Raw genomic sequence first — 20,367 nt, 5'->3', positions numbered from 1 at the left:
TGTGGCATAATAAAATTCCTTTTTGGTTTAAGCCAGTGTGAGATGGATTTCTGTCACTTGCAGCTGAATGGGTACTGGCTTGAACATATTTGTAGGTGGAAAGAATAAGCCAGTGATGAGAGATGGTATTACTGAGGGAGCAATATCCTGGAAGAAACAGAAAGGGATGAGAAGAGAACTGTATAGTCTGTAAAAAGTGGTAGGTGGAAATGAGAATAAGGATGAGTGGGTATAAATAAGCTTGAAGGTAAAGGGAGAGGAAATAGAGTTATCCTGTGATGTTTTCATCCTCTGCTATGATAAAGAAGGAGAATAGAGTAGAGATGAAGGTATAATAGAGCAGATGGCTTGAGGTGCAAGAACAGACGAGTTGTAGAAAGGAAAATGGTACTGACTGTGAATGAATAAGATGCCAAACAGCATACTACTTCTGGGTATATATCCAAAAGAACCGAAAGCAATGTCTTGAAGAGATATCTACACACTCATGTTCATAGCAGCATTACAACCTAAATGTCCACTGATGGACGAATGGAATAAAAAATATTGTATATACGTACAGTAAAATATTGTTCAGTCTGGAAAAAAATTCTGACACATGCTACAACATAGATGGACCTTGAGGACACTACACTAAGTGAAATAAACCTGTCACAAAAAGACAAATACTGTATGGTTGCATTTATATGAGGTATCTAAAGTAGTCAAATTCATAGAAATGGAAAAGTAGAATGGTGGTTGGCAGGGGCTGAAGGATGAAGAGAATGTGGAGTTACTGTTTAATGGATATAGAGCTTTAGTTTTGTAAGATGAAAAAGTTCTGGAGATCTGTTGCATAGCAATGTGAATATACTTAACGCTTCTATACTTCTGAACTGTACACTAAAAATGGTTAAGATCGTAAATTTTATGTTACATGTTTTTTTAACCACAATTTCTTTAAAAAAAAAGATGTCAAACAGCATACACAGTCTGAGAGAAAATGGGGAGAGTAAATCTGTGGTAGCCAATGAGCAAGATCTTATTTTCTCAATAATTGAAATGGTGGAACAGAGCAAACTGACAGCTGGATTTAGAGTGTGGAAGGAGAGAATGAGTGCCCTGGGGGAAAGTATTGGCTTGCTAAGCCTTGAGGATGAGGGAACTGAGTTTGGGGGTTGAGAGTTTGGCTAACATGACGAAGTGGTGGGATCCAGAATGCATCAACGTTAAATCAGGAACTCTAAAAACCCTAAGACTATGTCGTTATTCAAGAGTTCATTGACTCCAGAAAAAAAAAAATCACATAAGGCAAGTGTTTTTCTTTAAAGACAACATTTATTTGAATGATGAATGTACACATTATCAAATGACATTTTACAAGCAACTACAGTTACTTCAGAATTAAACTTCAGAATTAAAACTTGACTCCCATAATTTACAAAAATTGTGCAAATTGGAATTACTGAGTGATTATGCAAAGGTAAAGTATATACGATGAGAAAAACTCAAACCAAGAGGAAATAAAAGTGAAATATTTAACTATATCAGAGAAAGATACTCCTATTAAAATAAAATCAGACTTCCCCCAAAATGTATGCCCATCATAAACCACAGGATATGCTTCATACTTTGCTTAAATAATTTAAACCACATTACAACCAAAAGTATATGGTAACAGTGAGTACGCTGATTATAAAAAGAAGAGTCTAGACACAAGGACAGCTCTTTTTAGTGCCTTCCTGAAAAAGGTGACAATTTTCAGAGCTATTTAACTGTTTATATCCATAGCCTGGCTCCAAGTATGTCACAGGTGAGGCTTCAAAAAGTCCTTGAAGAGCACGTAGCAGTAAAACTGGGCTTCCATCTTTATCATCAAGCAAATTTTCTTTGTTCTGCTTGAGGCTAAGTGCATATAGGAGCTAAAACTTATGAAATAATCTCACTGATGTTGAGACCATGCCAACAGACTTGCTGATATTAGGTTTCTCTCCAACCAATGTTCAGTTGGGTTCCAAGCAACAAGGCATACTGAAATAGATGAATTTCTATTTAGGAGACAGCATGAAAGGCAGTGGTATAACTCAAAGTTTAAATATGAGCTTTAACATTCTCTCTATATATACCAATTAAAAGTGCTATAAATAATGGAGCATCAAGCCTATGAGAAGGTATCATTCAATTAAGTGGTCCTTCTTCATATAACATGAAGTAAAGCAAATAATAATTAAATTTTATACTGATAAATATGAATAAAAATAAATGAGGGAGAAATTGAAGCAATGGTTTCATTCTCACTCATTCAAATATTCATTCAACAAACATTTAGGTAATAACTTTACTTTGGGTTCCCACGGCTTTGGATTTAGAGATCACTCTGGTAGTCTCTCCTGTTCTCTTCTTCTCTTTGGCTATGACTCACTAGCAACAAGGAAGCTTTTCTTCCTCAACTGCCACAGCAGTTTTTCTGTATCTTGTTTTTAGCACTTAATCTTACACTATGATATGTATATGTCTTATTTTTGTTACTAAAATAAGTTCCAAGAGGGCAGAGGTGGTATCTTTATTTTATATCTTATAGATTATGTAGGAGAAAGCAGCTTGAAGTCAGATTGGAGCTTGAATTCTACCTTTGCTAATTACTGACCCCCAAGTCTTTGGCCAAGAGAGCCTTTTCGCCTTGGTTTTCTCAGCTGGGATATTATATGCTCACCTAGGTATTATCTTGGAATAATACACACCTTTTAAAGCTATAGTGAGGGCTAAATGAGATAAGGCATGAAAGAGCCTCAGCGTACGGCCTGGGCTTAGCAAACTGTCAAATGTTCACACCCTTTTTCTTCTAGGAACCTCAGGGGGACTCTTCATGTTGCCTGTCAACCTTTCTATACTCCCTATCATTCAGGCTTCAACTCTCATGGTGACTGTTTAATACCTTCTCATTTCTCCTTAAATCTCTAACATCTCCTTTCCTAATCTCCCTCTCAGCTGATCATTTTTCTTTTTATTCACCGAGAAAACAGAAGCAACAGAAGAGAACTTCCACATGTGCTTTCATCATCACATCTCCCCACCTACCTTCATCTGCACCCATATATTCTACCTTCCCTCCTGTTACTAAGGCCATGCTCCTATCTAAGGTCTACTCCTCTGCTTAAGTCCTAGATCCCACTCCTTCTAGCTTACCCAGATGTTGCTCCAGCAATTCTTCCTTTTATTTCCTGCCATCATTTTCCCCCTTCCTGCTAAATATTCTCTTCAGCTTACAGGAATAACAGCTATTCCTACACTCTTAAAAATACTTCCCTTTACTTCTTATTCTTGCCATTACTCTACTTACCTGCTCCTCTTTATAGAAAAACTCCTTGAAAGAGTTAATATCTCCAATTTCTCTCCTTTCATTCTCTCTTAAGGTCACTTCAATCAGCTCTAATTTGCCTCTTTCCTCTACACCAAAACTGCACTTGTCAAGTTCACCAGCAAATCTTGTGCTGCTAAACACAATGGTCAGTTTTCACGACTAATCTTTCCCGATCTCTCAGCAGCATTTGACAGGGTCTATCATTCCCTCCTCATTAAAGTTCTCTCTTTGCATGACTCTAGAGCACCACACTCTGGGGTTCTGTCCTGTATCAGAGCTGCTTCTTCACCCCTGTTTTGGCTCCTCCCCACTCCATGACTCCTAATGTTGGAGGATCCAGGGCTCAGCACTTGGACATTTCCTCTTCGCTAGCCTCTTTCACCCCCTTGATGATCTTACTCGGTTTCATTATTCTGTACATCCATATACTGACAAGGCCCAAATTTGTATGCCAAGCCTGGTCCTATTCCCAAAGTGCTGACCTGTACATCCAGCTACCTTTCCGGCACTTGTATGTGGATGTCTATTAGATTATCTCACACTTAACATCTCCAAAGTGGAACTCATTTTTCTCCCCAGTCTTGCTTTTCATTCTCAGTTGTCGTAATTAATGGCAATTCTGTCCTTCCAGTTACTCAGGCCAAAAAACCCAGGCATCATCATAGACTCCTCCCTTTCTCTCATATCCTGATACAAATTGTCAGCAAACTCTACTGTCACTATCTCAAAAATGCATGCAGAATCTGAACTCTTCTCACCAGCTTGTTGGTAGCCACTCACAATTTATTGGAGTTCTGTGATAGGGTCCACAGGGATTCCCCATCTTCTACCCATGGCTACCTACACTCTCTTCTTAACACAGCAGTTAAAGTGATCATTTGCTTCTCTGCTTAAAACCCTCCAGTGGTTCCCATCTCAGAATAAACACTACGCTCATTACAATGACCTAGCATACTCTGTAGGATCCACCATCCTCACCCTCCTCCTGTACCTCTCTGGTTTCGTCTCTGCCACTCTCTCCCTTGGTCAGTCCATGCAAGGCCACACTGCAGCAGGAACACACCACCTTATTATGATCTTTGCACTTACTGTTCTTTCTTCCTGGAATGCTCTTTCCTTTACAAGGCTAGCTCCTTCACATTAGTCTTTGCTCAAATGTCATTTTCTTAGTGAGAACTTCTCTTCCAACTACCCTGCCCTATCTATCCCCTTTCCTGCTTTCTTTTCCTCCACAATACTTATCATGTTCTTATTTATCTTATTCTTAATTATTTTGCTATTTATTTAGATATTTGTTGAATAGATGAATAAATTTTAACAAAAACAGGGACATAGTTGGCAATGTGAAATAGATGTTAACAATTTTTGTGCATGATTAGTAAAGATGTGCAACAGAACCATATATATTTAGTACTATGCTTAGTGATAAATTTAAATTGAAGGAAATTTTGACATATAAATTAATAAGAATATTTAAAATTTCATTAGATACCCGTTTGTCTTCTGATTAGTTTGCTAGGTTGTATGGATCAACAGAATATACTTCCAGTGTTTCTAAACGAACGTCTTCTTTACGGCTTGTATTTGTATAGTAATTGCTAAATGGAAGAAAAAAGAAAAAAGAAATTCTTTACTCATTGGCCATGATTACTATAAAGGTGTAAAAGTTGTTTCCTTTCCATAATTCCCAACACCAGGTAAGTACTTTTCATGGATGATTTCATTTTATTGTCTTAAATATCCTATGAAGTAACCCCCGTTTTTTGGAAAGACCCATAAAAACAACTTGCTAAGCTGCTAAGTATCCGAGACGGAAGTTGATATTAGGCAGGACTCTTAATGACTAATAACTATGGCTCCCAGATTGAAAAAATGTCATAAGCTTTCATTTTATAATATGATCATAAATTTACCTTTGGGGAACCAATCTTCCAATCTAACTTAAAAAGAAAGTTTTTAGATTTGATGTTTAATTCAAGATCCTTACATAGTCATGCAGTACTAAAAGCTTTAAATTATTTTGAAGACATTTTTACTTTTATTCTTTGAAAGCACATGTACTTTGCTGTGTTTCTAAAACTCTTTGCCAAAATTAGCAAAGGACAATAAAATGTGATTGTACTATCATGTAGAACTCTGAGATAAAGTAATACAAAATTATTGGGGAGGAAAGATTACTGTTGAGGGTACTTACAGCCTGTCACTCACTATCATATTTAAGAGGTCAACTTACATATTTAAGGGGAATATACATTAAAATTGTTACAAAATGGTAACTTTTAGGTTAATGTGAGATTTAGGTTTTATTAAAATATCTTAGAAGACAAGAAAAAAATAACATAGTCTCTTCTTCATGTGTTAGGATGACTTTTAAAAATATTTAATTTTGTTACTAGACATCAATTTTCGAATGATTCATTACTCATCTTACTTACAAAAAGTATTTAAGGCAACTCAAATGTCTACATCAAGTATCAGAAACTAAATTGAAGTCAGTTAAAAAATGGAAATAAAACAAGTGAGTGATGCTTAAGAATTTAGTTTAACATATATATTTGGTTCATATCAACTGAGACACTTAAATATAGTATTTGATAAAAACATGTTAATAACCTTAATAATCAGACTGGAACATTATGAATTGTTTGAGCTTGTAGGCATTCCTGAAGTTTGCAAATTTTCCTACACATGCAATGCTCTGATAGCAAACTTAGAAGCAGGAAGGAAGGAGATAGAGACCACATTTTCTATTTTACTTAAATTTCTATTTAAATTACCCTTGGCTAAAATTATCTTCTAACTTCCTGTGAGGAAAACCATGCAAATGACATCCCTAGTTTTGTTTTCTTGAGACATTTTTCTGTCTTGAATTCTGTGAAACTATTTTCCCCTTTCATCTTACTTCTGACTGTTCCTTCCCCTCCTGCCTCTTAAGCATTACTGTCCTTCTGAGATCTGTTCTCATCCCTATTTTAATCTTCTATGTTCTGTTTAGTACCAAGGCTTCAATTGTGATTTAAATGTCATCTACCTGAGTCCAGTCCTCTCTCTTGATTCCTACATCATGGGTACCTGGAAGTAGTAGGTCAGAACTGAACTCATCATCTTTCCCCACAAACATGTCCCTCCCTTCTTTTGATGAACCATTGGGTCCACCCAGTGACATCTGCTTGACTCATTCTTTGTGTCCCCTTCTCCCCACATTCATCAATTCACTAAATCCTGGAAAGCCTATCTTCTTCATAGTGAAAGTATTTCTTACATCTATTCCATCCTCTTGAGCCCCACCACTGCTGCTTTGGTTGACAGCCCAGTACCGCCCCTTCTTTTAAAAATGCAAATCTGAACGTATTGTTTCTTTGCTTAAGATTCTACAGGATAAACACCAATTCCTTGTCATCACATGCAAGGCTTTTGATGATCTAGCTCTTGACCATCTTTCCAGATTTCCCCAAAACTGTTAAATTAAACATTAGTTCAATGGGATGTTAAAAGCATTCATTATATGAGAAAAAAAAAAGTTCTGCAGTCCAACTAGTTTGAGAGATTAGTTTTTAAAAAATTAAACAGGCGTCTTTATTGTAGGACTTTAAATATTCTCATGGTCATTGTGAATCACCATGAGAAAAATGTAGTATGAATTATTTCCCAATCTTTTTTGATCAGAGAGCACTGTTTCTCCTGAAATCATTCACAAAACCAGGGTAATGTGATACATACTCTGATAAACACTACTGCCAAAAGTACATCTCAAATGTAGACCCTTGCAAGACCAACTGTGCTCAGACCCTCCCAGGCTTAGAGCAAACTATTCAGGTTCAAAGATGCCACTATTACATAGTTTCAATGTAACTCCTTCATATCTGATGCCTGCACTAGGCATTATAGAACTGTGAACAGTGTAATCAGATCATTTAGATAGATCCAAGTGACTGGGCATGTTAAAGTAATTTTGCTGGAGTTTGTGGGTGACATGTTTAGGGTGACATGACTTGGTCATCCCCCACTGGAAGTTACCTGAGATTTGGTAAGACTTCACATAATTATCCTCCCTAACACTAGCATGTATGGAGACTTAAGAACCTGAGTACATGCAACATTTCCAGGCTGATACCTGATGATATCATTTGCTAAAAATGTATCCTTTGCACCTATCAGAATATTCTGTAATTTCCACAAGGTTTATATGGTCAGGGGGGTCTTTTATGCCACTCCTCCACATAAACCTATGCCACCTTCACCTTCAATCACCATCACACATACTATTTTCCCAGTCATGTCAACTGCTTATGTAGTTCTTGTAATATATGATGGAATGACAAGCTTCTGGGTCTTTGCTTAAACTGCTCCTTCTACCTGGAATACCTTTCTCCCCTTGTTTACACTCTCTTGAGATGCATCTGAAATATCTCCTCCACTATGGAAACTTTTCTGATTAAAATTCCCAAGCACTGTCCATTTGATTGTGTCCTCACCAAATATCACATGACCCACTATGGCAACATTACTTTATGGATACAAATGTTTTCTAAAAAGAATAAGTTAAAATGTAAAAGTATGTCTAATTTCTGGTTAATAAAACATAGCAAAATATAGAAACCTAGTAGTATATTTAAGGAGTCATGAAAACAACCAAGTGAGAGAAAAGATTACTTGAACAAATAGAAAGGCTTAGTAAATTTCTGAATGGGAAAGCATTACAGAAAGTGTGCCAGTTTTCAACGGTTAATCTATAAACTTAAATGCAATCACAACATATCTGTTTTTAGAAAATGACAAATCATCTAATACTCCTGTAAAAACAAACAGAAGAGAGAGGAAAAGCTTAAAAAATTATAGTGACGGGGTTCTTGCTTTATCAGATATTATAATAGTAGAAAGCTATACTATGTAAACACAAAGTGGTTTGTGATAGAATAGACATCACTACAACAACAACAACAAAAGAATCCAGAAACACAATACATCCAGATATGTTAATTATTTGACATATGATCAAGTTAGAACTAACCTTCTAGAAAGTCATTTGGCTATATTTACTAAGCATCTAAATGTTCATACACTTATCCCTAGCAATTCTAGGAATCTAGGCTAAGGAAATAAGGAGATGTAGAAAAAGTTTCTTTAAAGGTGTTTCTCATATCTTATTTATTATCAAAATAAATGTGGAAGCAACCTAAAATTTCCACAATATAGATACATATAATAGAAAAAATACGCAATTAAGTAGGTAAGAAGAAAACATGATTTAATAAAAAAAAAAATCTGTACATGAGGCTAAATGAAAAAAAAAATTAAGGCAGGAGACTCTAAGGCCAAAATTTCAGTTTTAAAAGGAAAAAGATAAATAAGAAAAATGATCATACCTGTATAGGAACGTACCAAATACCTACAGTTGTTATGACTGGGATTTTTTTCTGTTTTCCAGATTTTTTATTATGTATAAATAAACATAATCTGATCTGAATAAACACCATTCAAATAAAATTAGTTTGTTATCTTTTAAGTTCTTACAGAAAGGGCCTTCTATTTAACACAAGATACCTTATTGCAGTTATCCCACTGCAGTATTTATTTCATTTAACTTGTCCTTCTGTGTTTAGTTTCAGGCAAGAAGTCAAAATCTTTTGTGCGTTTTGATCAAGCATGCGTTGAACTTACCGTTCTCTGTGTTTTAATATCATGCGTAAGGTGATAGCACCCAAGCAGAAAAGAGTGACTACCCCTGCCGAAAAACCTAGAAAACAAATCAGAGTATCAAATGCTAGAAAGATGTGACCTACCTTGTTTTGAAGTGACTGTGGGGCCTATTCCTAGTGGTGGGGAAAATGTTACGCGACTTTTCTACTTGTTCTTCTTCAGCCATATAAATACTGAATTCCTAGATCATCGTATGTGGGCCTAAAGTTTTGGATTCAATCCAGTCCATATTTAATCTAAAGGACCAACCATTTGACCACAGGGCTCCAGTCAAGTTTCTGTTGAGCTTTTCTGTTCTTTTCAGTTTTATCAGTAATATTCTTGTCACTGGGGTGAAATTAGGAGCTCAGGACACCAGGATCCCATGACTTTGCATAGCAACATTTAACTCTTGGCTGTGAAATATATTTTGTTACTGCAGAATAAGCCAGCCTATTTTGATAGTAACCAAATCATGCAAAAGATCAAGAGTTAAACTAAATTTTTGGTAAACTTTAACTTTCAATTTAAAAACTGGGAATAGCTGTTCAAGTCATTTATTCCATGCTATCCAAAAGTGACAGTTTGTGATGTGGAGTGCACATTAAAAGATACTTAAAACACTAAAAAAAAGATAACTTCTTATGACTTAAAGTGAAAAAAAAAATTAGCAGTCAGGATATAGGGCCTCACATTTTACATACATTTTTATAAATCACCATTAGAAGTTTTCTTCAAGTATTTAAGAAAACTTACCACAAATAAGAGGAACAAGTGAGCCTAAGGAGAATACAAAATCATGAAAATATTAGTCTAGTTGCATGGTTCCACATATCTCAAAGTCCCATGGTAATGTCCCAGAAATTAATCTCAGCCCCCTCTTCTCTAAGTCTACTTAAAAAGAGATATTGGAACCCTGAATTATACCCACTCTTTCTTTTTTTTTTTTTTTTTAATAAATGTATTTATTTATTTATTTAGGGCTGCATTGGGTCTTCGTTGCTGCATGCAGGTTTTCGCTAGCTGCGGCGAGAGGGGACTACTCTTTGTTGTGGTGTGTGGGTTTCTCATTGCAGTGGCTTCTCTTGTTGCAGAGCATGGGCTCTAGGCGCATGGGCTTCAGTAGCTGTGGCACACGCGGGCTTCAGTAGTTGTGGCTCGTGGGCTCCATAACACAGGCTCAGTAGTTGTGGCGCACGGGCATAGTTGCTCCGTGGTGTGTGGGATCTTCCCGGACCAGGGTTCGAACCTGTGTCCCCTGCATTGGCAGGCGGATTCTTAACCACTGTGCCACCAGGGAAGTCCCTACCCACTTTTTCTTCATTTCTTATGTAACAACTCCCTTCGCCTTTACATTTTTTTTCCACCTTAATTAAGTTGGGGTAGTTCATCCATGAAAAAAAACAATAAAATCAGCTTTATAATCAGGGATTTCTCAGGTCAGAATGCAAACATTAACTGTTACAACAGGTTGGTTAACATATTTTTGGAGGCCCCTGTCATATTGCTAAGCACTTATAAATCAAGATTCAGCAATAACAGAAGTCTCAGCAGCAACTCCTTTCAAAATACAGTCTATATCTGTGGATTCAACAACCACAGATCAAAAATATTCAAAAAAGCAAAAAATTTCAGAAAGTTCCAAAAAGCAAAACTCACACTGCGAGCCCAGCAACCATTTACATTGTTTTAGGTATAATAAGTAATCTAGAAATGATTTAAAGTATATGGGAGGATATGCACAGGTTATATGCAAGTATTATGCCATTTTATATAAGGGACTTGAGCATCTGCAGATTTTGGTCTCCAAGGGGGTCCTGGAACCAATCCCCCTGAGGATACCAAAGGACAACTCTATAAGGTTGTTAGTTTTGCACCTTTTAAGTTAGTGCTCTTCTCTCTTTATTTTCTTTCTTTCCTTCTCCCATTCTTAGAAAGTCTCACTTTTACTACAATAGACCACCGACTTCAAATTCGTCTGTTACTATACCACTGGTCACAGACCTATGTCAATTTAAAACCCAGGAGTCCCTAACATTGAGGGATACTGCTCACTCTCTTCTTTCCAGTGAAACAAGTAGGAGCTGCAGTGAAGCCCTTTGCACTTACTTGGGGATTTGCAAACAGCCAGGGGAGGGTTCCATCCGTGATCTTCCTGACACTGGCTCTGGGGACTGCCTTCTAGGGTATATCCATCTTCACATTCTAAAGTGATGACAGCTCCATACTGATACATTTTTCCAGGCTCCAGACCACTCTGGATTCCATGTATATGCTCTGGGAAGCTACAGTTCACCTCTGAAATTAAAGAAATCTAGTTGAAGCTGAGTCAATCTAGTTGAAGCTGAGTCACATTTTAGCAAGAACGTAGATACTGCCCTTAATGGAAAGGTTTATGGAACCAATTTAGTTTATTCTCAGTTAGTAAAACTTCACTGAAATAACACAAAATGATGTCCTAGGCATAGCCTTTTAGTGTCAGCCATCTACCTCAGGAACGTCCAGGTAATCATACTAGATTACTTTCCTTCTTTGTGCTTTAGTTTCTAAACCAATAATGTTGAGTAAATTTTATGGATTCTTAGAGAAATGATGAGGGCTGAATGGGTAACATTAAGACTTCTGAATTTTTGTTTCATCAACTTTGACTCTTATTCTCCAATTCTTCTTACATGTAAATGCTTCCTCATTTCTTCTTTCATCTTTTCAGTGTAGGGGCCAATAGTGTGAGATTTTGGATTTGAACCTGACTCTAGGATTTTCTAGCTGTGGGACTTTGTGTAAGTTACAAATCTCTCCATTCTACTGGGACCTCATCTATAATACAGGGATAATGGCACCAATCACTGATATGGTTCTCAGGAGGATTAAATGAGATAATGCATGCAAAGTGCTGTGCACAGAATCTGGCATATGGTAAGAAGTCTCAACTAATATTCAGTATTAATTCATTACTCATATTTCATATGCACTGCTAATGAAAATGACATTCTGAAACTTTTATAAAAATATACCCAAATCCGATCACCACTTAGAGGAAACATATTCAAAAGATAACTTTACTTTTTATGAGTATTTTGTCAAATGCACACTTATCATAACTGTAACCACAGTGTAAATTCAATCTGTACTTTAGTTGTTTGATTTACATAAAGACTTCAACTTTCCATATTTAAATGACTACATAAGTGATAGCTCAGATAGAGCCTCAGCCACTTTTCTTATTTTGCAGTATTTAGATGATTTCATCTATTAATCCAATTAAATTAATCCAATTAAATGCATTTAATTAAATGATCCAATTAATGCATTTATTTGGCTACTTTAAGTTGAAAGTACCTAACTGAATATATCTATTTGGGAAAAATTTAATTTAAAAAATAAGAAAACAAATAAACAACACACCTTTGCAATAAGGGACAGGTCCGTTCCAGGTTCCCTCATGTGTGCAAAGAAGGACTGCCTCTCCTACAAGCAGGTAGCCTCGGTTGCAGCTATACAGGATTGACATTCCGGGAGAAAATCGAGCTATGTCTCCACCGGTATGATTTCCGTGGGGGATCTTAAACGGACGTTGACATCCTAAGAAAGCTTAGACACCAATTTAAAAAGATCTTTAATTTAGTACAGAGGAACGCATAGCCAGCAAATGGGTGATAGCGATACAGAAAGAAGGCAGGCAACAAGCCAAATAGTCAGTATCCAAAAGTATTCATTTAGCCCAAACCAAACAGTACAGGACAGAGATTTGCATTTCCTACCTATATCATATATGATCTGAAGACAAATGTCAAATGTAAGATAATGAAACATCAGTGGTTACAGCCCACAATTGTAGTCTATCAGAGAATAGTAATCTTTTCTTTTCTCTTTAAATGGTAAAAAGGCTGTAGTCAAGTGTCACACCCTCAAATATCTACAGGAGACAGGAAGTGAAGCCACCAGATATGGTAAGTCACAGAGCACCTGTCCTTCTAAAAATGGCAGCCACTGCCCAATTCAAGATAATGGTACCTTGCAGGAAAGCAGAGGGGGCCCTCACTGTATCACAGGTTCACTGTTTGCCTTGGATGGTGGAGATGGGTTTCATTTAAAATAATACTGTGCTAGCCAAAGAAAACAGTTTTGAACTCAGTTCTTGGTCGCCAGGTGGCAGCCTCTGTTGTAGATAGCCACTGATAGGAATAAAACTACCGATAATAACTAAAATTACAAGACATTTCAGTGAGTTTTAAGGCCAGCTCCATTCTCCAGAATACTCAAAGATTCCTTTCTGGCTGGTATCACAGCCTTAAATATCAAATTATCAAGCAATATTACTGCCAAACATTTGCCCAAAATGGTATGTGCATTTTCCCCATTCTAAAGTAATAAAAATAATAAACTTGGGAGACTCCATCAGTTTCAAAGTTAACCATTATCCTTTCATGTACCTTTTTTCAACAAGCTTAGAAAGAAAAGGGAAAAAAAGAATGGGCTGAGAAGATAAGGCAAGGCAGGTATTTTGTAAATAATATGACTGCCTTAGCTTTTACTTGCTTTTCTTTAGGCTGCATGGCAAGTGCAGGTTCAAAACCCTTTTTCTTTATTCTGTGCAACATCCCATATTTTAGTCCTGAAAATATCTTACCCTTTTTGATACAAGTTGGTACACCTGGCACCCATTTGTTGTCAGTATGACACCTAATCAAGTGACTCCCATTCATGATGAAGCCAGGATCACAGGCAACATGTACTATGTCATTGTGGGAATATGAAGAACGAGTTTTATTCAGCTTGTATCCATGTGTGACTTCTGGATTAGGGCAGTGAGTCACAGGAGGAGATTTTATGCACTGTGGGGGAGGTCCACGCCAAGATCCACGTCCTTTAGAATCACTTATGCACCGTATACTTTTCTCTCCCAGAAGATAGAATCCTTGGTCACATTCATAAGAGACTTCATTTCCATACAGAAAGTGTTCTGCCATTACACCCCTGTGCCTCCCATTGTTAATCACTGGTGGAGGTTGACAGTGGATAACTGCAGAAGAGATTAGGAAATTCTACTTCAGCTAGTACACCATGGTGGACAGTCTTCAATCAGATACTATAAAACTAAATAATAAAACTATGCAACTGCATGTAGTGCACGTAGCTATTAAGTTATTTAAATTTTAGATGCTAGATTATGCTTTCTTTTAAAAAGCTTTATTAAATTTTTGACTACATGAATAACACATACTCATTCCAAAAAAAGTTCAGAAAATACAGTAAAGTATTAAGAAAGGAATAAATACAGCTACGTTCTCATGAAATAGAGAAATAGTCTATATTTGTTATTTTTAAAATTTTGAGCAATTAGCAGGTATATGGCAAATACAGTCATTCCTCGGTATCCACAGGGGATTGGTTCCAGAATCCCCCATCAATACCAAATTCTGAGGATGCTCAAGCCCCTTATATAAAATAGCATAGTGTTTGCATATAACCTACGCACAACCTCCCATATATTTTAAATCATCTCTAGATGACTTATAATACCTAATACAATGTAAACACTGTGTAAATAGTTGTAAATAAAATGTAAGTGCTAGGTAAATAGTAGCCAGAACATAGCAAATTCAAGTTTAGCTTTTGGAAGCTTTCAGGATAAAAAAAAATATTTTTGATCTGCAGTCGACTGACTCCATGGATATAAAACCTGCAGATACAGAGGGCCAACTGTACTCATTTCCTACTTGACAATTTTGTTTCCCAATGCTAGTACCATACAAACACTAAAACATGTTTCTTATGTACACTGAGCTAGAACACATCGACTGTTAAGGTATAGATTAGTTCTGTAGTGACCTGTTCTCTTTAACCCCCTACAACCCACTGACAACTTTTTTTTTAACTTACCTTTACAAAGTAGAATCTTTTGGAACCAAACCCTATTCCTATCATCTTGACATTTCCGATAAGCATGTCCAGTCAACCGGTACCTAGAGAGAGATTATAATACGTTTTCTCTTCCTAAAAATCACATCTCTGAAACCTAGCCTCCTCAAACCACTAATACAGAAGCACTTCTAAATAAGAAATTTGGCAGAAAGGAGTCAAAACTCCTGGCCCTTCAAGTAAGCAAACTACTTTAGACTTAAGAGTTACTCCCAGCAAAGCCATTTCCATGTCAAGAAAGGACTGAAAAGTCAGAGATGCTACTTAGGCCTTTGGAACCTCACAATCTCTGTTAGTGTGACAACGAGGAACCTCTAGAGGGAGTCACCAAGACAAACTGAGGCTAGAATTAATGCACAAAGCAAAGTGGACACCCTTTCTGAGAATGAATCATACTTACCCATCTTGGCAGGACATATTAACTGGTACCACGGGTGAACCAACCGGAACCTCTTGAAGACCTTCTTTCAAAGGTTGGCATGGTGCTTCTAGAGGAGCAAAGTTGGAATTACTTATACATGCCTGATATAAAAGAGAAAGACAACTCAGGAACTGAAAGTACCTTCACACCGAGGGGCAGAAGGACTCCAATTTCCTGAAGGCATACAGTAAATGGATCTGTTTCCCACAAGCAAGTAGCCAGGATCACAGGTGTAGTCTACAGTCATCCCAGAGACAAAGAGGACCCTATTTCCACCTGTATGCCGACCATGGTGGAGCTCAGAAGGTGGCTGACAGCCTAAAGAAAAAACTTCCCACATAAATACCAACAAAAACTCAAGAACACTAAATATACAACGTTTGACAATAGACAGTCTGAAACTTTTAAGCCAAAGATCATCAAGCTCTTATTCATTACTGAATGCTTTCTGCTCTTTTGAAGGAACCTGGAACCTTAAAAAAGATCCTCTCAATTATCTACCCTGACTGTATCCCAGATCCAAGGGAGCATTTGCATAAAGAATATATACAACAACACACATAGACTGTTTTGTTACAGAATGGAAGAAATGGGACAGTAATCTGTGCCCCCTTGCTTTTTTCCATAACTCTAGCTTTGGGTGGGAGATAACAAACAAGAATAAACAAGTAAATACCTCATTTTCCTCTCCACTGAGTTTTTACCTTTTTCACAAACTGGTATTTCAGGATCCCAGGTGTTATTGGCTTTGCAACGAACCTGACTGCTGCCCTTCAAAATAAATCCATTATTACACTTGAATATCACACTGTCATTGTAGAAATATGGGGCTTCCTTGCTAGATATCTTGTATCCATTTGCAATGTGGACATGTGAGCACTGAACAGCAGGGAGGGAAAGTTTACAGACAGGAGCGGGGCCACTCCAGATGCCCGTCTCTTGATCGTTGCTTGTACAACGGATGGTGCTCTCCCCAATGAGGTTGAACTTCACTCCTCTCTCTGGCCCGGGGTTACATGTGTAAGTGACTGTGGTACCATATAGGACATCTGAGGAACTCCCTGTGTGTACTCCATTGTAGATAACAGGGGGTGGTGGGCAGGTGATATCTGGAGAGATGAAAAGTTACTGTACAATTCTGTTCCAGTATTAAACACCAAAGAAGAGAAATGAGGCTGGTATGAATCTTTTGTTATCAGGTTTCTTGAAGGATATGGGTGAGATGTGATGATATGCATTCTATCAAAGCTCATTATGACGCAAAATTCAGTTTAAAAGATTTCATAGGAAAGATTTTTGTAATGTGTTAAAAGTGAAGATGTAGATCAATATCATATTGTGAGGCAGTAAAGTCTGATAGCAAATTATTAATTAAGAAAAGAATTCTTTTTTTAATAACCAGCAGGTCAATAAAAGGCACGGGGGATAGAATTAAACTTTTTTGAGATGGTACATTTTTTTGCTGTGGTGATATGACAGGCTAGCCAAGAATATTTATTGTTGATTGAACATCTACTTTTTGACAGGCAATTGTCTCATCTGCAAAGGAGGGATAGTACCATTTAATTATAATAACTTTGAGGTCTGCAGTCTGATGCTAATGTTACAGATAAGAGGCTAGAGTTCAGAGAAGTTACATAAATTGCCCCCGGTCAATAAGCAGCAGAAATAGAACCTGACTTCAGATCCCACACCAGTTCCCTTTCTCTCCACTAAACTACAGTGTACCCAAAATTAAGGATGGTGGCTCACATACTCATTGACCTCACTACTCTTATTCTCCCATATCACAAAAGAGAATCAGTAACTAAATGCATTTAAATTAAGTGATTGCTAGGCTTTGAAGTAAAAGAAAGCAAAACTGTGCAACTATAACTGTTGACACAGTGAATAGAATGGAATCTAATATTCTTAATCCCATAACATGCCTAAAACAGAAATCTCACAGGATTCTAGACTCTCTGTTATTCATATTTACAGATCTCACATTATTCAAGATCCTTTGTTATTTTTCTACTCACCTTTACAGAGACGAATCTCCATAAACCAAGGAATTGTGCCTTGGCACTGCTGATAAACACTCTCGCTTAGCCGGTACCTAGGGACAAAGAGTCATGACATTTTGCCATCTGGTGACCACTAACCTAAGCAAGAGCTATTGGCTCAATAGCAGACACATTACTTTCGGTACAGGAATCAATAGGAACAAAAACGTAGCCAGCAGCAGCACGACCCACTCATTGCACAGCATGGTTTCCGTTAATGGAAACATAGTGATCAACACTTCCATGAACACGTGACAGGGGGGTCTTTGAGATAAACTCCTACACAGAGCTTGCAGTGTAACTGATAAACCAGACCTAGTTCAGACTGAGACAGTCCTCACTCACCCTTCATCACAAGAAGAGTTGACATCTAGTCTAATAAGTTGGTTCTTGGGTTTTTTAAAGACTTGCTTTCCTATAGGTTCACATTCTGCCACTAAGAAAAGAGAGGAGGATGAGAAATCAACTCAAGGCAATCTCAAAACCAAAAAACATCGACATTCAAAGCCTGGAACCTTTGCATGTGGGGGCAGTGGGTATCCACACTCCCTCAGAGGTACAATGTATGGATTCTTCTCCCACCAGCACATAGCCAGGGTCGCAGCTATATTTTATGGATGTTCCAGGGTCAAAGCGAATCATGTGTCTATCTTCCTTTTGCCCATGGAGGATTTTAGGAGGAGCTTGACAATCTAAAAGAAAGACAGAGAATTTTTCTTATGTAAACAATGATAGAAAGAAACTGAGCCACAGAAAGTGACATTTATGCTACAATTCCACTCTGGTGGCAGTTGTACAGTACAGAAGTAATCTTGTAGCCCAATTTTGGGTAATTTTAGACCAGCGGTTGTCAATTTTTTTTCTGCATTTAGGCAGCTGCAGATTTTTTTTTTTCCATTCCCACTGGGTGCTCCAATTCCTCTGTTGTACAAGGAATCATCTTGTACATTTCTAATGGGAGATTCTGACCTATCTGTAGGGTTATTTTGCTGAAGTCAAAATCACTTTTCTTTTAAGAAATCGCTGTTAAGACAAACATTTTTCCCAGTTGTTTCCCCTTTAAAGAAATAGGCAACTTAGTGGTCCCTAATGATTTTTTCCCCCAAGGATAATCTTACAAAATGAATGAGAGACAGTGTTTAAAAAGCCTTCTTTATAATTTATCTTCACTATATTTTGTAAAATTGAGGGGACTGGAAGTTGGAAAAGGCCCTGCTGAAGTCCATAACCCCTTCTCTAACGCTTCAGAAGGATGAATCAGTGGCACCTGTTCCGAGCATTGGAATACCCACCCTTTTCACAGACTGGTACCGATGGTTCCCATGTGCCTTGGGCATTACATCGGATTCCCTTGCTGCCCTTCATGGTGAAGCCAAACACGCAAGCAAACACCACAGTGTCATTATAGGAATATTGATCTTTCTGCCCGGATGATATTTGGCCTCTTAGGATCTGGGGAGGTGGACACCGAACCTCAGAAACAGAAAGTTCACAGCGTGGGGCAGGGCCGCTCCAGGTCCCAGTCTTCTGACTATCAGTGGTACAACGGATAGTTCTCTCCCCAGTGAGAATGAAGTTCACTCCTTGCTCTGGGCCCCGGTCACAGGTGTAAGTGACTGTGCTTCCATACCGAACATTCATTGAAGAGCTGCCCGTATGTCTTCCATTGAGAATAGGAGGAGGTGGTGGGCAAAGAATTTCTAGGAAATTACAGAGAGAGATGACAAGATTCCGACTGTACTACAAACAAAGAATGTCTCGGGTGTTGCTACATGCCACTCTCACATCCTGGGTTCAGGGACAGTAATATTGGAATCTGTAATGAATCTGTCAAAGCGGCTATAGCAATATAATTCAGAAAGTATGATTTAAAACTTTATTCCTGAATATATCTACTTTGCTGATCCTTTGATTTCTTTTACCAAGTATATAATCTCCTTTATGTGCATGGCCTGGCTGGCAATTGTACATAGTTTTCAGAGAAAGAAAAGCTTAGAAACCCTGTTTTACTTGAGTAAGCAAAGGACAAAGAGGTAATTCAAGGATGTTTCAGTGAAGAACATATCCCTTAAAGATCTAAAGATCTCTGGGGGAGATCTTTGCTCTATAAGATCCTATATAGTAAGAAATGCATGAAAACTTTCAGTTAAGCTGAGAATGTGGTGTCCTGTTGAACCTCTGGCCAAGGAACTAGTTGCAAACCACAGTCACTTAACCTACCTTCACATACTGGAAATTTGGTCCAAAAAGTACGCTGTCCAACAATTACACACTGGCTAGAAGGTTGGCCTTGTAATCGATACCTGGAGACAAAGGGAGGTCATTCAGAACTATTAGGCAGAACAAAACCCTCTATTTAAAATCCAAGTTCACTTAATTTGTGGGCACCAACTCCTTTTATTGGCATTATCTCTCACAACCTTAAGCTGCCCATCGACCATCACAGAGAAACCTTCTGCAGGTTTCACAGTACACACCATGCACACATAAGTCAAATGAATTAAATCTCATAGGCCCTCTAGACACTCACCCTTCACTACAGAAAAAGTTCACAGTTGCACCAACCCGAAGACTTGTGGGCCTCTTTAACTGCCCATTGAGAAATGGTCCTGGAGGCTTACACTCTGCCTCTAAGAAAACAAGCCAGAGATGAGCAAAGTGTGGCAAGTAACATAGTAGCCCAAATTCTTAACATTGATTGTAAATTTAGGGTACCTTTACATGTGGGAGCGACAGCACTCCAGTCTCCCGAAGACAAACAGCGAATGGTCTTTTCTCCAAGAAGCAAGTAACCAGGTTCACAGCTGTAGGTCACAGACAATCCCGGGGCAAAGGAATCAACGCTCTCCCCTGTGTGATACCCATTGGCGATTGTGGGAAGTGATGGACACTCCAGGGAGATATCTTTACACACACACATTAGGAAAAATGTCATCAGATAGCTCCTTCACAGTCTGTAT

At 37.8% G+C, this 20,367-nt stretch overlaps 1 protein-coding gene across 3 annotated transcripts in view; it reads right to left on the bottom strand.

Moving 5' to 3' along the window:
• Window positions 1-1,307: 1,307 nt before the first annotated feature.
• Window positions 1,308-20,367, bottom strand: part of CR2 (complement C3d receptor 2) — a 34,241-nt gene continuing 15,181 nt past the window's right edge. For 2 of the 3 annotated variants that reach the window (XM_027082865.1, XM_027082863.1), the window contains 18 exons: window positions 20,123-20,311; window positions 19,938-20,037; window positions 19,628-19,710; window positions 18,700-19,107; window positions 17,923-18,099; window positions 17,753-17,843; window positions 17,384-17,460; window positions 16,067-16,471; window positions 15,504-15,680; window positions 15,342-15,429; window positions 14,903-14,985; window positions 13,650-14,042; window positions 12,425-12,610; window positions 11,129-11,317; window positions 9,776-9,799; window positions 9,002-9,077; window positions 4,833-4,938; window positions 1,308-2,010 (listed from right to left, as the gene is read on the bottom strand). In XM_027082865.1, coding sequence (XP_026938666.1) covers window positions 4,848-4,938; window positions 9,002-9,077; window positions 9,776-9,799; window positions 11,129-11,317; window positions 12,425-12,610; window positions 13,650-14,042; window positions 14,903-14,985; window positions 15,342-15,429; window positions 15,504-15,680; window positions 16,067-16,471; window positions 17,384-17,460; window positions 17,753-17,843; window positions 17,923-18,099; window positions 18,700-19,107; window positions 19,628-19,710; window positions 19,938-20,037; window positions 20,123-20,311 — 2,837 coding nt within the window. In that variant the 3' untranslated portion in view covers window positions 1,308-2,010; window positions 4,833-4,847. The remainder of the gene's footprint in view (window positions 2,011-4,832; window positions 4,939-9,001; window positions 9,078-9,775; window positions 9,800-11,128; window positions 11,318-12,424; window positions 12,611-13,649; window positions 14,043-14,902; window positions 14,986-15,341; window positions 15,430-15,503; window positions 15,681-16,066; window positions 16,472-17,383; window positions 17,461-17,752; window positions 17,844-17,922; window positions 18,100-18,699; window positions 19,108-19,627; window positions 19,711-19,937; window positions 20,038-20,122; window positions 20,312-20,367) is intronic. The other variant, XM_027082864.1, reaches the window with a different exon arrangement.

This window comes from Aethalodelphis obliquidens, unplaced genomic scaffold, assembly GCF_003676395.1.
Source record: "Aethalodelphis obliquidens isolate GAN/ISIS:26980383/991018 unplaced genomic scaffold, ASM367639v1 scaffold48, whole genome shotgun sequence".
Classification (NCBI taxonomy): domain Eukaryota; kingdom Metazoa; phylum Chordata; class Mammalia; order Artiodactyla; family Delphinidae; genus Aethalodelphis; species Aethalodelphis obliquidens.
This window is presented reverse-complemented; position numbering and strand designations above follow the sequence as displayed.